The sequence below is a fragment of the Triticum dicoccoides genome, chromosome 1A, assembly GCF_002162155.2.
Source record: "Triticum dicoccoides isolate Atlit2015 ecotype Zavitan chromosome 1A, WEW_v2.0, whole genome shotgun sequence".
NCBI classification, from domain to species: domain Eukaryota; kingdom Viridiplantae; phylum Streptophyta; class Magnoliopsida; order Poales; family Poaceae; genus Triticum; species Triticum dicoccoides.
Window position 1 is genome coordinate 105,964,021 of NC_041380.1, and position 14,224 is coordinate 105,978,244.

Consider the following 14,224-nt stretch of genomic DNA (forward strand, 5'->3'; position numbering starts at 1 on the left):
CTGGCGTGCCGACACCCTGATAGGACCCATGCGTATCTCATCTTGGGCCACGACCGGATCAGCTAAGTGTCCGGCTGGCACACCCGTTGGTGGCCCCGGCTATTGCCATTTTGGACCAACACTCATGAGTATCACTGGCCCAGTTTGTTGATTAATTATCCTCGGGTGGTAGCCGATCCCTATGCAAGTTTTAATTGTTATTAGGCAAATGGTAAAACTAAAGTTGGGCCTTGCTGGAAGAGTTAAACCTAAGTGAATGATCGGGGGGTCCCCATAAAACCCCACACATGTTAGGAGCGCTCATCAAGGAACTTAACACCGGTATGACAAAAACTAATGCGGCATGAGTGGAACAAAGCACCAGGCAAAAGACCAAGTCACCGAATACCTGCACAAACAAACAACAACTTGCACCCAACGCGATAAAGGGGTTGTCAATCCCTTCACAGTTACTTGCAAAGGTGAGATCTGATAGAGATAGATAAACGGTAAAGTAAATATTTTTGGTATTTTTGGTTTATAGATCAGAAAGTAAAAGATTGCAAAGGAAGTAAATCGGAAACTAATATAATGGAAACTAGAACTTGTATGATGCAAAATAGAACTTGTATGATGGAAAATAGAACTTGTATGATGGAAGATAGACCCGGGGGGGCCATAGGTTTCACTAGAGGCTTCTCTCAAGATAGAAAACATTACGGTGGGTGAACAAATTACTGTCGAGCAATTGATAGAAAAGTGCAAAGTTATGACGATATCTAAGGCAATGATCATGAATATAGGCATCACGTCTGTGCCAAGTAGACCGAAATGATTCTGCATCTACTACTATTACTCCACACATCGACCGCTATCCAGCATGCATCTAGAGTATTAAGTTCTTAAAGAACGGAGTAATCCATTAAGCAAGATGACATGATGTAGAGGAATTAACTCAAGCAATATGATGAAAACCCCCATATTTTTATCCTCGATGGCAACAATACAATACGTGCCTTGCTGCCCCTACTGTCACTAGGAAAGGACACCGCAAGATTGAACCCAAAGCTAAGCACTTCTCACATTTCAAGAAAAATCAATCTAGTTGGCCAAACCAAATCGATAGTTCGAAGAGACTTGCAAAGATGTCAAATCATGCATATAAGAATTCAGAGAAGATTCAAATAATATTCATAGATAAGCTGATCATAAATCCACAATTCATTGGATCTCGGCAAACACACCACAAAAAAGTACTACATCAAATAGATCTCCAAGAACATCGAGGAGAACATGGTATTGAGAATCAAATAGAGAGAAGAAGCCATCTAGCTACTAGCTATGGACCCGTAGGTCTGTGGTAAACTACTCACGCTTCATCGGAAGGGCAATGTTGTCGATGTAGAAGCCCTCCATGATCAAATCCCCCTCCGGCAAGACGCCGGAAAAGGCCCCTAGATGGGATCTCATGGGTACAGAAGGTTGCGACGGTGGAGAAGTGTTTTCGTAGCTATCTATGTTGGTTTTGGGGTTTATGAGAATGTATAGGCAAAGAAACTAGGTCGGTGGAGTCATGAGGGGCCCACAAGGGTGGGGGCGCGCCCTCCGTCCTTGTGGCCACCTCGTGGCTTCTCTGACTTGCACTCCAAGTCCTCTGGATGTCTTCTGGTCCAAGAAAAATCATCGCAAAAGTTTTATTCCGTTTGGTATTCCTTTTCTGTGAAACCCTAAAACAAGGAAAAAAACAAGAACTGGCACTGGGCTCTACATTAATACGTTAGTACCAAAAATAGCATATTAATGCATTTAAAACATCCAAAACAGATAATATAATATCATGGGACAATCAAAAATTATAGATACGTTGGAGACGTATCAAGCATCCCCAAGCTTTATTCCCGCTCGTCCTCGAGTAGGTAAATGATAAAAACATAATTTTTGATGTGGAATGCTACCTAACATATTTATCCATGTAATTTCTTTTATGTGGCATGAATGTTCAGATCCGTATGATTCAAAACAAAAGTTTAATATTGACATACAAAAAATAATAGTTCAAGCATACTAACAAGGCAATTATGCCTTCTCAAAATAACATGGCCAAAGAAAGCTTATCCCTACAAAATCATATAGTCTGGCTATACTCCATCTTCATCACACAAAATATTTAAATCATGCACAACCCCGATGACAAGCCAAGCAATTGTTTCATACTTTTTATGTTCTCAAACTTTTTCAACTTTCACGCAATACATGAGCATGAGCCATGGACATAGCACTATAGGTGGAATAGACGGTGGTTGTGGAGAAAAAAAGAAGAAGGAGATAGTCTCACATCAACTAGGTGTATTAACGGGCTATGGAGATGCCCATCAATAGATATCAATGTGAGTGAGTAGGGATTGCCATGAAACGGATGCACTAGAGCTATAAGTTTATGAAAGCTCAAAAAGAAACTAAGTGGGTGTGCATCCAACTTGCTTGCTCACGAAGACCTAGGGAAATTTGAGGAAGCCCATCATTAGAATATACAAGCCAAGTTCTATAATGAAAAATTCCCACTAGTATATGAAAGTGACAATATAGGAGACTCTCTATCATGAAGATCATGGTGCTACTTTGAAGCACAAGTATGGTAAAAGGATAGTAGCATTGCCCCTTCTCTCTTTTCTCTCATTTTTTATTTGGGCCTTCTCTCATTTTTTTGGCCTCTTTTTTTTGTCCGGACTCTCATCCCGACTTGTGGGGGAATCATAGTCTCCGTCATCCTTTCCTCACATGGGACAATGCTCTAATAATGAAGATCATCACACTTTTATTTACTTGCAACTCAAGAATTACAACTCGATACTTAGAACAAAATATGACTCTATGTGAATGCCTCCGGCGGTGTACCGGGATGTGCAATGAATCAAGAGCGACATGTATGAAATAATTATGATCGGTGGCTTTGCCACAAATACGATGTCAACTACATGATCATGCAAAACAATATGACAATGATGGAGCGTGTCATAATAAACGGAACGGTGGAAAGTTGCATGGCAATATATCTCAGAATGGCTATGGAAATGCCATAATAGGTAGGTATGGTGGCTGTTTTTAGGAAGGTATATGGTGGGTCTTTGGTACCGGCGAAAGTTGCGCGGCACTAGAGAGGCTAGCAACGGTGGAAGGGTGAGAGTGCGTAAAGTCCATGGACTCAACACTAGTCATAAAGAACTCATATACTTATTGCAAAAATCTATTAAGTATCGAAACGAAGTACTACACGCATTCTCCTAGGGGGGTAGATTGGTAGGAAAAGACCATCGCTCGTCCCCGACCTCTACTTATAAGGAAGACAATCAATAAATAAATCATGCTCCGACTTCATCAGATAACGGTTCACCATACGTGCATGCTACGGGAATCACAAACTTTAACACAAGTATTTCTCAAATTCACAATTACTTACTAGCATGACCTTAATATCACCATCTTCATATCTCAAAACAATCATGAGGAATCAAACTTCTCATAGTATTCAATGCACTTTATATGAAAGTTTTTATTATATCCCTCTTGGATGCCTATCATATTAGGACTAAATTTATAACCAAAGCAAATTACCATGCTGTTTAGAGACTCTCAAAATAATATAAGTGAAGCACGAGAGTTCATCAATTTTTATAAAATAAAACCACCGCCATGCTCTAAAAAGATATAAGTGAAGCACTAGAGCAATATTGCCTAGCTCAAAAGATATAAGTGAAGCACATAGAGTATTCTAATAAATCACGATTCATGCATGTCTCTCTCAAAAGGTGTGTACATCAAGGATGATTGTGCCAAACTAAAAAGCAAATACTCAAAACATACAAGACGCTCCAAGAAAAACACATATCATGTGGTGAATAAAAATATAGCCTCAAGTAAAGTTACCGATAGACGAAGACGAAAGAGGGGATGCCTTCCGGAGCATCCCCAAGCTTAGGCTCTTGGTTATCCTTTAATATCACCTTGGGGTGCTTTGGGCATCATCAAGCTTAGGCTCTTGCCACTCCTTATTCCATAGTCCATCAAATCCTTACCCAGAACTTGAAAACTTCACAACACAAAACTCAACAGAAAATCTCATAAGCTCCGTTAGTATAAAAAATAAATCACCACTTTTCATACTGTTGTGAACTCATTCTTTATTTATATTGGTGTAATATCTACTGTATTCCAAATTTTCCATGGTTCACAGCCCCCGATACTAGCCATAGATTCATCAAAATAAGCGAACAACACATAGGAAACAGAATATGTAAAAAACATAATAGTCTGTAGCAATCTAGAGATTTCGAATACTTCTATAACTCCAAAATTTCTGAAAAATTAGGACAACCTAAGAAATTTGTTTAGTAAACTTCCGCAAAATGAATCAGTATTTTATCATGCTTCTGCTAAAAATTAAAATTAGTCTTCTAGGCGCAAAAAATTCTGTTTTTCAGCAAGATCAAATCAACTATCACCGTAAGCTATCCCAAAGGTCTTATTTGGCACAAACACTAATTAAAACATAAAAACTACCTCTAACCAGAGGCTAGATAAATTATTTAATGCAAAACATAACCTAAAAAGCAAAAACAAAAATAAAATTGGGTTGCCACCCAACAAGCGCTATTGTTTAACGCCCTTAGCTAGGCATAAAACACGAATATATATCTAAATATTATCGTCCCCCCTAGGAAACAAAGAGAGAATTTCTTATCCATGTAATTTATCTTTATATTTTGTGAAAGCACATGGCAATTAATAGTATAAGAAATATTAAGCACATTACGAAAATTTGCGTCTAAACTAGCATTCATCTCTTTGATTATTTCATTTTGATAAAAGCACATAATAGCAGTTGATTCAACATTTTCTCCCTTGGGGTGCCCAACTATGGTTTTCATCTTCTCGTAAGTGTCGATGGCATCCCCTCCAAGAAAACCATTTTCAAATATAGAATCCAAACTTTCTTAAAAGAAGGAGGTAAGCCAATATAAAAGCTTTTCAAATATATCTCAATCTGTATTGGGGCACATAGCTAGCTCGAATCCTCAACAGCCTATCCCAAGGGTCTTTCAAAGATTCATCAAGCAAATAACGAAAAAATCCGGGATCATCTTCATCAAAATTATTGCAATCTTCCTTAACAACCCCGGTAAGTCTTTCCATAGCATCATTATTTATGAGCTTAGAATGGACAGAGGGGCTATCTAAAGCATTTAAACCTGGGAGAAAACCCTTAGCCCTTCTAGAGTCGGCCATAGCGGTAGAAAGGCAAACAGAAGAGGGGCGAAGAAAATGCAAATCTTTTCGAAAATCGTTTTAGAAGTGGGGGAGAGGAAAATGAGAGGAAAATGGCGAATAATGTAATGTAAGAGATGAGAGTTTATGATGGGTACTTGGTATGTCTTGACTTGTCGTAGGTCTCCCCGGCAACGGCGCCAGAAATTCTTCCTGCTACTTCTTGAGCTTGCGTTGGGTTTCCCCTTGAAGAAGAAAGGGTGATGCGGAAAAGTAGAGTAAATATTTCCCTCAGTTTTGAGAACCAATGTATCAATCCAGTAGGAGACAACGCACAAGTCACCGAATACCTGCACAAACAAACAACAACTTGCACCCAACGCGATAAAGGGGTTGTCAATCCCTTCACGGTTACTTGGAAAGGTGAGATCTGATAGAGATAGATAAACGGTAAAGTAAATATTTTTGGTGTTTTTGGTTTATAGATCGGAAAGTAAAAGATTGCAAAGGAAGTAAATCGGAAACTAATATGATGGAAACTAGAACTTGTATGATGGAAAATAGAACTTGTATGATGGAAGATAGACTCGGGGGCCATAGGATTCACTAGAGGCTTCTCTCAAGATAGAAAATATTATGGTGGGTGAACAAATTACTGCCGAGCAATTGATAGAAAAGCGCAAAGTTGTGACGATATCTAAGGCAATGATCATGAATATAGGCATCACGTCCGTGTCAAGTAGACCAAAACGATTCTGCATCTACTACTATTACTCCACACATCGCCCGCTATCTAGTGTGCATCTAGAGTATTAAGTTCATAAAGAACAGAGTAACGCATTAAGCGAGATGACATGATGTAGAGGAATTAACTCAAGCAATATGATGAAAACCCCATCTTTTTATCCTCGATGGCAACAATACTATACATGCCTTGCTACCCCTACTGTCATTGGGAAAGGCACCGCAAGATTGAACCCAAAGCTAAGCACTTCTCCCATTGCAAGAAAAACCAATCTAGTTGGCCAAACCAAATTGATAGTTTGAAGAGACTTGCGAAGATATCAAATCATGCATATAAGAACTCAGAGAAGATTCAAAAAATATTCATAGATAAGCTGATCATAAATCCACAATTCATCGATTCTCGGCGAAAACACCGCAAAAAAGTATTACATCGAATAGATCTCCAAGAACATCGAGGAGAACATGGTATTGATAATCAAAGAGAGAGAAGAAGCCATCTAGCTACTAGCTATGGACCCATAGGTCTGTGGTAAAGTACTCACGCTTCATCGGAAGGGCAATGGTGTTGATGTAGAAGCCCTGCGTGATCGAATCCCCCTCCGGTAGGACGCCGAAAAAGGCCCCTAGATGGGGATCTCACGGGTACAGAAGGTTGCGACGGTGGAAAAGTGTTTTCATGGCTCTCTCTGCTGGTTTTGGGGTATATGAGAATATATAGGTAAAGAAACTAGGTCAGTGGAGTCACGAGGGCCCCACAAGGGTGGGGGCGCGCCCTCCGTCATTGTGGCCGCCTCGTGGCTTCTCTGACTTGCACTCTAAGTCCTATGGATGTTTTCTGGTCCAAGAAAAATCATTGCAAAAGTTTTATTCCATTTGGTATTCCTTTTCTGCGAAACTCTAAAAAAAGGAAAAAAACAGGTACTAACACTGGGCTCTAGGTTAATAGGTTAGTCCCAAAAATAGTATAAAATAGCGTATTAATGCATATAAAACATCCAAAACAGATAATATAATAGCATAAAACAATCAAAAATTATAGATATGTTGGAGACATATCAATTCCCCCTTCGGCAGGGTGCAGGAAAGACCTCCAGATGGGATCGTGGATGGACAGAAACTTGCGGCGGGGGAAAAAGTATTTTGGGTGGCTCTCTGTTGGTTTCCCGATTTTAGAGAATTTATAGAGGTGGAATTAGGTCAGACGGAGACACAAGAGGCCCACAAGGCATCAAGGCGCGCCCTGTTGCCTTCTGGTCTCCTCCCGAAGCTTCTAGGGTCTCTCTTGTCCAGAAAAAAATCATCAAAAAAGTTTCGTAGCATTTGGACTTCGTATGCTACTAATTTCCTGGAAAAGCAATAACAGGCAAAAAAACAGGAATTGCACTTGGCACTAGGTTAATAGGTTAGTCCTAAAAAATGATATATATATATATATATAATTGCATATAAAACATGCAAGATTGATACAATAATAGCATGGAATAATAAAAAATAATAGATACGTTGGAGACGTATCAATTATCAACACAAGCATGTGAAACATGTAGGGTGCTCGAAGTGTGAATCCAAAGATGAAACATTGCAATAAGATAGCGATGAAGGATCAACAGTAATAAGCTCACTATCACCATTGCAATGACTAACACTACTCACCATTTCATTACCATGTGGCAAACCACATGTTGGAGAAGTAGAAGAAGTTGAGAACACTACACGCCCGGAGATGGAGGAAGAACAATCATCCTCGTAAATCTTGGACACACATATTTATCTTGAAGCTTTGTGCACAACTCATGAGCATCCCGAAACGCCATGAGTTGAAATATAACTACATTTCTCAAAGCATTGAAAAGCACATTAGGAGATTGAGCATTGAGATAAGAGTTTTTCTCATCTTCTAAAGATAACCTTTGAGGATCCTTTGGAGGAGAAAACCACATATCTACAATTCGCTCTAAATTTGGGTCCATGACCCTAGAGAGATTAAGCATGTGAATTGCAGAAACATAAAAAATTCATGCCACTGAAACTAAGAGTGTCAAAGAATCCTAATACCCTAGTCGACATCTTTAATCTCTAGGCGGTGAAGCCTAATAATGAGAAACAAGGCTTTGATACCAATAAAAGATCATGGATGTCGCCTAGAGGGGGGGGTGAATAGGTACTTTAAAATAATTATGGTTTAGGCTTGAAAAAATGCAGAATAAAGCTAGTGTTTAATTTGTCAAGCACAAAACCTAAATCAACTAGGTTCACCTATGTGCAACAACAACTTATGCTAAACAAGATAGACAACTAAATGATAGCAAAATATATATCATGAAACACCATGGCTATCACAAAGTAAAGTTCACAAGTAAAGGGCTTAGTAAGAGATAACCGAGGCACGCAGAGACGATGGTGCATTCCGAAGTACACACCCTTGCAGATGCTAATCTCCGTTTGGAGTGGTGTGGAGGTACAATGCTCCCCAAAATGCCACTAGGGCCACCGTAATCTCCTCACGCCCTCACACAATGTAAGATGTCGTTATTCCACTAAGGGACCCTTGAGGGCGGTCGCTGAACTCGTACAAAATGGCAACCCTTGGGGACGATCACTGGAACCCGTACAAATTGCTTGGGGCAATTTCCACAACTTAATTGGATATCCCGACGCTTGTCCAGAGCTTTACATCACGATGATTGAGCTCCAAGACACCACCAACCCTCTAGGGTGCCCAAGCACCCATGAGAAACAAGCTCTAGGGTACCAAGCACCCAAGAGTAATAAGCTACTCAAACTTCACTTCCACGTATCACCGTGGAGAACTCAAACCTATGCACCAAATGCAATGGCAAGGGCACATGGAGTGCCCAAGTCGTTCTCTCCCAAATCCCACCACAACAAGTAATGCTATGGTGGAAAATGAGAGGAAGAACGAAGAAGAGAACACAAAGAACTCCAAGATATGGATCCAAGGGGTTCCCCTCACATAGAGGAGAAAGTGATTTGTGAAAATGTAGATCTAGACCTCCTCCCTCCTTTCCCTCAAGAATTAGCAAGGATCATTGGAGGGACTGAGAGATAGCAAGCTCAAAGAAGGTCACCAATGGAGAGCAAACATGAGCTCAAAATATAAGAACCATTGGGGAAGAAGACCCACTTAAATACCCCCCCTCGAATCCAACCGTTATGCCCACTGGTCCTGCACAAGCGGTACTACCACTTAGCATGACCATCGCAACCCAACGAGGCAGAAATACAAGAGCGGTGGTTCTGCCAGAGCAGTGCTACCGCTTGGGGAGCGGTACTACCGCTTAGAGTAGTACTACCGTTCTACTACCACTCTCTACTACCATGAAATTCGTGATACGTTCCAGAAGCATTTTCCCAAGTAGAAGTAGTTGCGGTAGACCACAACGGAAGTACCGCATGAAGCGGTACTACCATGGTACCGAGCAGTACTACCGCTTGGGTGCTGCAAAATAGCCCAAGCAAAACAGAAGAACCAGGTAAGACCAAAGCTACCATAACTTCTGCAAATGAACTCTAATTGCGATGAACTCAAGCTTGATGGAAAGCTAAGGACAAGAGTTGTCAAATCACAAATGCATATCTTCAGAATCGGCAAGAGAAATATGCCTATGATATAGACTTATAGAGGTGTGAAACCTCCATCGGTGAAGAACCGACATAAACTCCAACATAAAAAAAATACTAGATGAAGCAAACGAAAACCGTTCTCGATGAACTTGAGCTTGTCGAGAAGAATACTACAAGCTCCAAAACTCACAAAGAGAAAAACCAAACAAGAACCAAGAAAGATGATGCCAAGGATGCAAAGGTTTAAGCTCTCTATGAACGATACCATCAAGCTACTCACTCGAGAGAGCCCCTTGATAGTATGACTACCGATCTTATAACCTGGTCTACCAACTAACACCATGAGACAGGTAAGATAGAAAACCTACCAAGGACAAACCTTTGCCTTACACATAATCCACTTGAGCTAGATGATGACGATCTTGACCTCCTCAAGTTGGACCACCTTTCTTGATTGCGTTGGCTCAATGAAGACTAGTAGATTTCTCCCCCATACCCCACTATGGGTGAGCCACTCTTCAGTATATGTTCACAAGTCCATTGTCACCACAATGGATGGCAAGCTTCAAGCATGATCTCTTTGTGATACTCCACTTGAACTTGCACATCACAACCTTGATGACGACCATCACTTGATGTCATCCTTCATGGGTTATGTGATATCTTTCTTTTGATGCACGCCCATGGAAACATATCTAACCCCACAAAGAACTCTCACTTAGACCACGGGTTAGTACACCAAAGCGTAATGGATAATGCTTACCATACCATGTGATCACTTGAGCCCTCTCGGTACATCTTCGACGCTTTGTGTGTTGATCAACTTGATTCACTGTTTGACTTAATCTTGATCAACCTTGTGTCTTATCTTCTCCTTATAACCTTGAAACCAACAAATGGTCTTCAAGCAAAGTCTGTGGATAAACCCTTCAAGTATATCCCAAGGCGACCATTAGAATTACCAAAACCAAACATGGGGGCACCATGCTCTTTTAGGGGCAGTGTGGGGCTCGTAGTGTCCAAACCTGATCTGGGCTCTGGTGATCCTGTGGCCAGATCATACCGCCGGGTCGGGCTGGTGGAGGTAGTAGCATAGTGGTGTCGACGGATGCTGGTGGTTTCCTCCTTCAAGCGTGTCCACGTCTAGCTCCTATGAGCAGTGGCGTCGTCTAGTGTGCGCCTGGTGCTAGAGGAGGCTTAGACAGACCAGATCGAGTACGGATAATCCAGTCTTGGCGCGCGGTGGTGCATGACGGTTAGTTTTCGCTTGGTTTTCACCTAGTTCCAGCGCGCGGTGGTGCAGACTGACCAGTTCCGATTCTACCTCGGCTTTTCTGGTGCGCTGCGGTGCGGACCCTCTCCCAGTTTTGCGCATGGAGGCAGAGGATGGTCAGATCTAGTTTGGCTCGCCCAGGGCCTGCATGCGGCGGTGCAGACCGGTCAGGTTGGCGTGTGCTCGTTGAGTTCCTGCGTGCGACGGTGACCATGTTGTGTTCTGGTAGTGTGGGCTTGGGCTTGTTCGGCCTGATGGCACTGGGAAGCCTTAGATCCTGGGATGGTTGGTGGAAGACCCGGCTCCCGATGAAAATCTTGTATCGATCTTGTCGGTGCCGACGATAATGGTGTCTACGGATGTCGTCTTCCTCCTTGGAGGTACCGTCGTGGAGCTCGCTGCTCTTCTTACCCCATGGCTTGAGGTCTCCGGATGAAAACCCAAAATCAGGCCGTGCCAGATCGGGTGACGGTGGTGTCCTCGACACTAGTACCTACTTGGAGGCGTCACCTTGTAGACCCGATGATGGATTCCGATGCTGTTCACGGTTGTTGGCGGAGCTTCGGATTGCGGGGGTGCCGACTAGTCTTTTTTTTTCTTTTCCTTTTGCACTAGCTATTCAGAGGTGTTCTTGTAATGCCTCTTTCTGATCAATGAATTTGGTAACTCCCCTACTAACATTCGAAAAAAATAATTATATCTCATTGTTCGTGCGTAGATCACTTCCTTGCGAATGATTTTTTATGTGACATGGCAACCAACTTTGTTCCAAGGTTCGTGCACTACATTTCTGTTTTCTATTTCTGTGATTTTGCAGACTTGTGAATTCGAAAGAAGGATTGGCATTTTCTTTTCAGACCACACGAAACCTCAAAACCTTCCATCGTGCGATAGATGGGAATCCAATCCCAAACGGACGGCCGAGATGCATCCTGCCACCCCTTCCTTCTTCCGGTGGCCATCGTTCCCCGCAAACAGCTGTAAACTCCAGCTCCTCTCCCCGCTCGGCTCCCACTGCGATTCCGCCCAAAACGCCAAAGGCTCTGCACTTTCTGCCCCCCTCCTCCTCGGAGATCCCATCCATGGCGGCGGCCTCGGCGTCCCGCCTCCGGATCTAAAACCCCCACACAGCCATTGCGGGGTCTGTGACCGGCGCTCCGACAGCTGCACGGGTCGCGGCAGCCGACCCGGTTCGTTGCCTTGCAAGATTTGCTTTGCCGCTGCGTGTCCTGGGTGGGTGGCGGGTAGTGGGTTCGTCCATGGTTCCTTGAAATGGGTGTCTGACTCGAGGTGGGTCGGCGCTACGGACTGCCTGCTGCCGCCATGTGGAAGCAGTTCCTTGGTAAGCTCTCGGGGAAGTCGCCGAAATCCGGCGGAGGCGGGGGCTGGGGATCTCCGCCGCCCAAGTCCCCAATGTCGTATGACGTGAATGGGAGGCAGTGGGACTCGATGCGGGCGTCTCCTCCGCTCGCGGCTATCGCCGGAGCGGAGGGGGAGACAAGGGAGGACGTGTTCCTCCGGAAGCTGAACGTCTGCTGCGTGTTGTTCGACTTCTCCAACGACCGGGGCCGGGACTCTCCGGAGAGGGAGAGAAAGCGGCAGGTGCTCATGTCTCTCGTCGACTGCCTTGGCACGGCGGAGGAGCCCCTCACGGAGGCGATGGTCTCGGCCTGTGTGCGTATGTTTGCCATCAACCTGTTCAGGGTCTTCCCGCCCAAGGTCCGGCCAGGCACCGGGGCAGCTGCCGAGGCTGACGAGGACGATCCGTTCTTTGACCCCTCATGGTACCACTTACAGGTCGTATACGAGCTGCTCCTCCGGTTCGTCACCTCTCCTGTCGTTGATGTGAAGGTGGCTCGCAAGTACATGGACAATTCCTTCATCTCCAGGCTGCTTGATTTGTTAGATTCTGATGATCCTAGAGAAAGGGATTGCCTGAAGACAGTATTGCATAGGATATATGGAAAATTCATGGGTAATCGGCCCTTCATCCGCAAGGCTGTGAGTAATATCTTCTATAGGTTTGTATCCGACGCTGATCGTCACAATGGGATTGCCGAACTCTTGGAGGTGTTTGGGAGTGTGATTAGTGGGTTTGCGAAACCACTGAAGGAGGAGCATAAGTTATTTCTGTGGAAGGCATTGATTCCTCTTCATAAACCGAAGACAGTGGGCATGTATCTGCCGCAGTTGACATACTGCATTACACAGTTTATTGACAAGGAACCAAAGCTCTCAGGGACTGTGATCAGAGGCCTGTTGAAGTACTGGCCAGTGACGAACAGTCAGAAGGAGATGATGTTCTTGGGGGAGTTGGAGGAGGTGCTGGAATTGACAGAAATGCCTGAATTCCAGAAGTGCATGGTCCCATTGTTTCGGAGGGTTGCACACTGCTTGAATAGCTCTCATTTTCAGGTGAAATTTTGTCCTAGGATATCAATCTGCAATATCCTATTGCCAGTGTTTGTTGTTTGATTAAATTTCTTTACTAGCTTATAGCGCATATAGTTGGTTGTCAGAACACTCATTTAGTTAAGGGAGTCATTTCAATTGATTCTTGTGGGTGGTATTTGTATTTCAAACTAGCATCACATTTACCGCCAAGATATGTTCTGTTATATTCATTTTCAAATTATATTTTGCTCAAAGAATTCCCTTCAGAGATTCTTCACATTTGGATTTAGCTGCTATTTAATTGGCCACAAGGGCTAATGCTGAGTAATCACACCAATGCAAAATACATTCTTTCCTTTTTCCTTATGTTGTTTGTTGGAGATTTTGTTTCTTTGTATACCTATATAAAGCTTTACAGATGTGGAACACTTCTATGCGCCATGCGCTGATGGATGGAGAAACCTGTTGTTTTTGTTTGTGACATAATTTATTCTACAATTTATACACTCCTAGCCTAGAAACTAAGAATATTATTCCTGCTTACAGGTTGCTGAAAGAGCCTTATTCCTGTGGAACAATGAGCACTTGTTCGGTTTGATCTCTCAAAACCACCAAGTTATCTTGCCAATCATATATCCAGCTCTCGAAAGGAATGCTCGTTTGCATTGGAACCAATCGGTTCTGAATGTTACAATGAATGTCAGGAAAATGTTCTTTGACATGGATCAGAAGCTGCTGTTGGCTTGTCAGAAAAATTTCCAAGAGGAGGAAGAGAAGCAAGCCGCAACTGAGGAGCGGAGAAGGCTTATATGGGAGCACCTTGAGAAGAATGCCGCATTCCATCCAGTAACCAGAGACATCAGCTTTGCTGCTTTTCCTAAACCCGCTCCTCTGGTAGCTCCAACTATGACATAATATATATGTGTTCAAATGTACTTCATTCCACTCCATTTATAGCACTATGGGTGCTGTGCAGGGCATTTT

At 43.0% G+C, this 14,224-nt stretch overlaps 1 protein-coding gene across 1 annotated transcript; it reads left to right on the forward strand.

The window, feature by feature from the left end:
* The first annotated feature begins 11,827 nt into the window (after nucleotides 1-11,827).
* On the forward strand, nucleotides 11,828-14,218 carry LOC119365411 (serine/threonine protein phosphatase 2A 57 kDa regulatory subunit B' kappa isoform-like). The gene is made up of 2 exons (XM_037631042.1): nucleotides 11,828-13,261; nucleotides 13,787-14,218. Exons 1-2 carry the CDS (start codon nucleotides 12,170-12,172, stop codon nucleotides 14,153-14,155), a joined length of 1,461 nt encoding a protein of 486 aa, XP_037486939.1. The 5' UTR covers nucleotides 11,828-12,169; the 3' UTR covers nucleotides 14,156-14,218.
* Nucleotides 14,219-14,224: the final 6 nt, after the last annotated feature.

Coding starts and splice junctions, on each gene's coding strand:
- LOC119365411 (XM_037631042.1), top strand. CDS start 12,170: ATGTGGAAGCAGTTCCTTGGTAAGCTCTCGGGGAAGTCGCCGAAATCC. Junction 13,262..13,786: donor TGAATAGCTCTCATTTTCAG/GTGAAATTTTGT, acceptor TCCTGCTTACAG/GTTGCTGAAAGAGCCTTATT.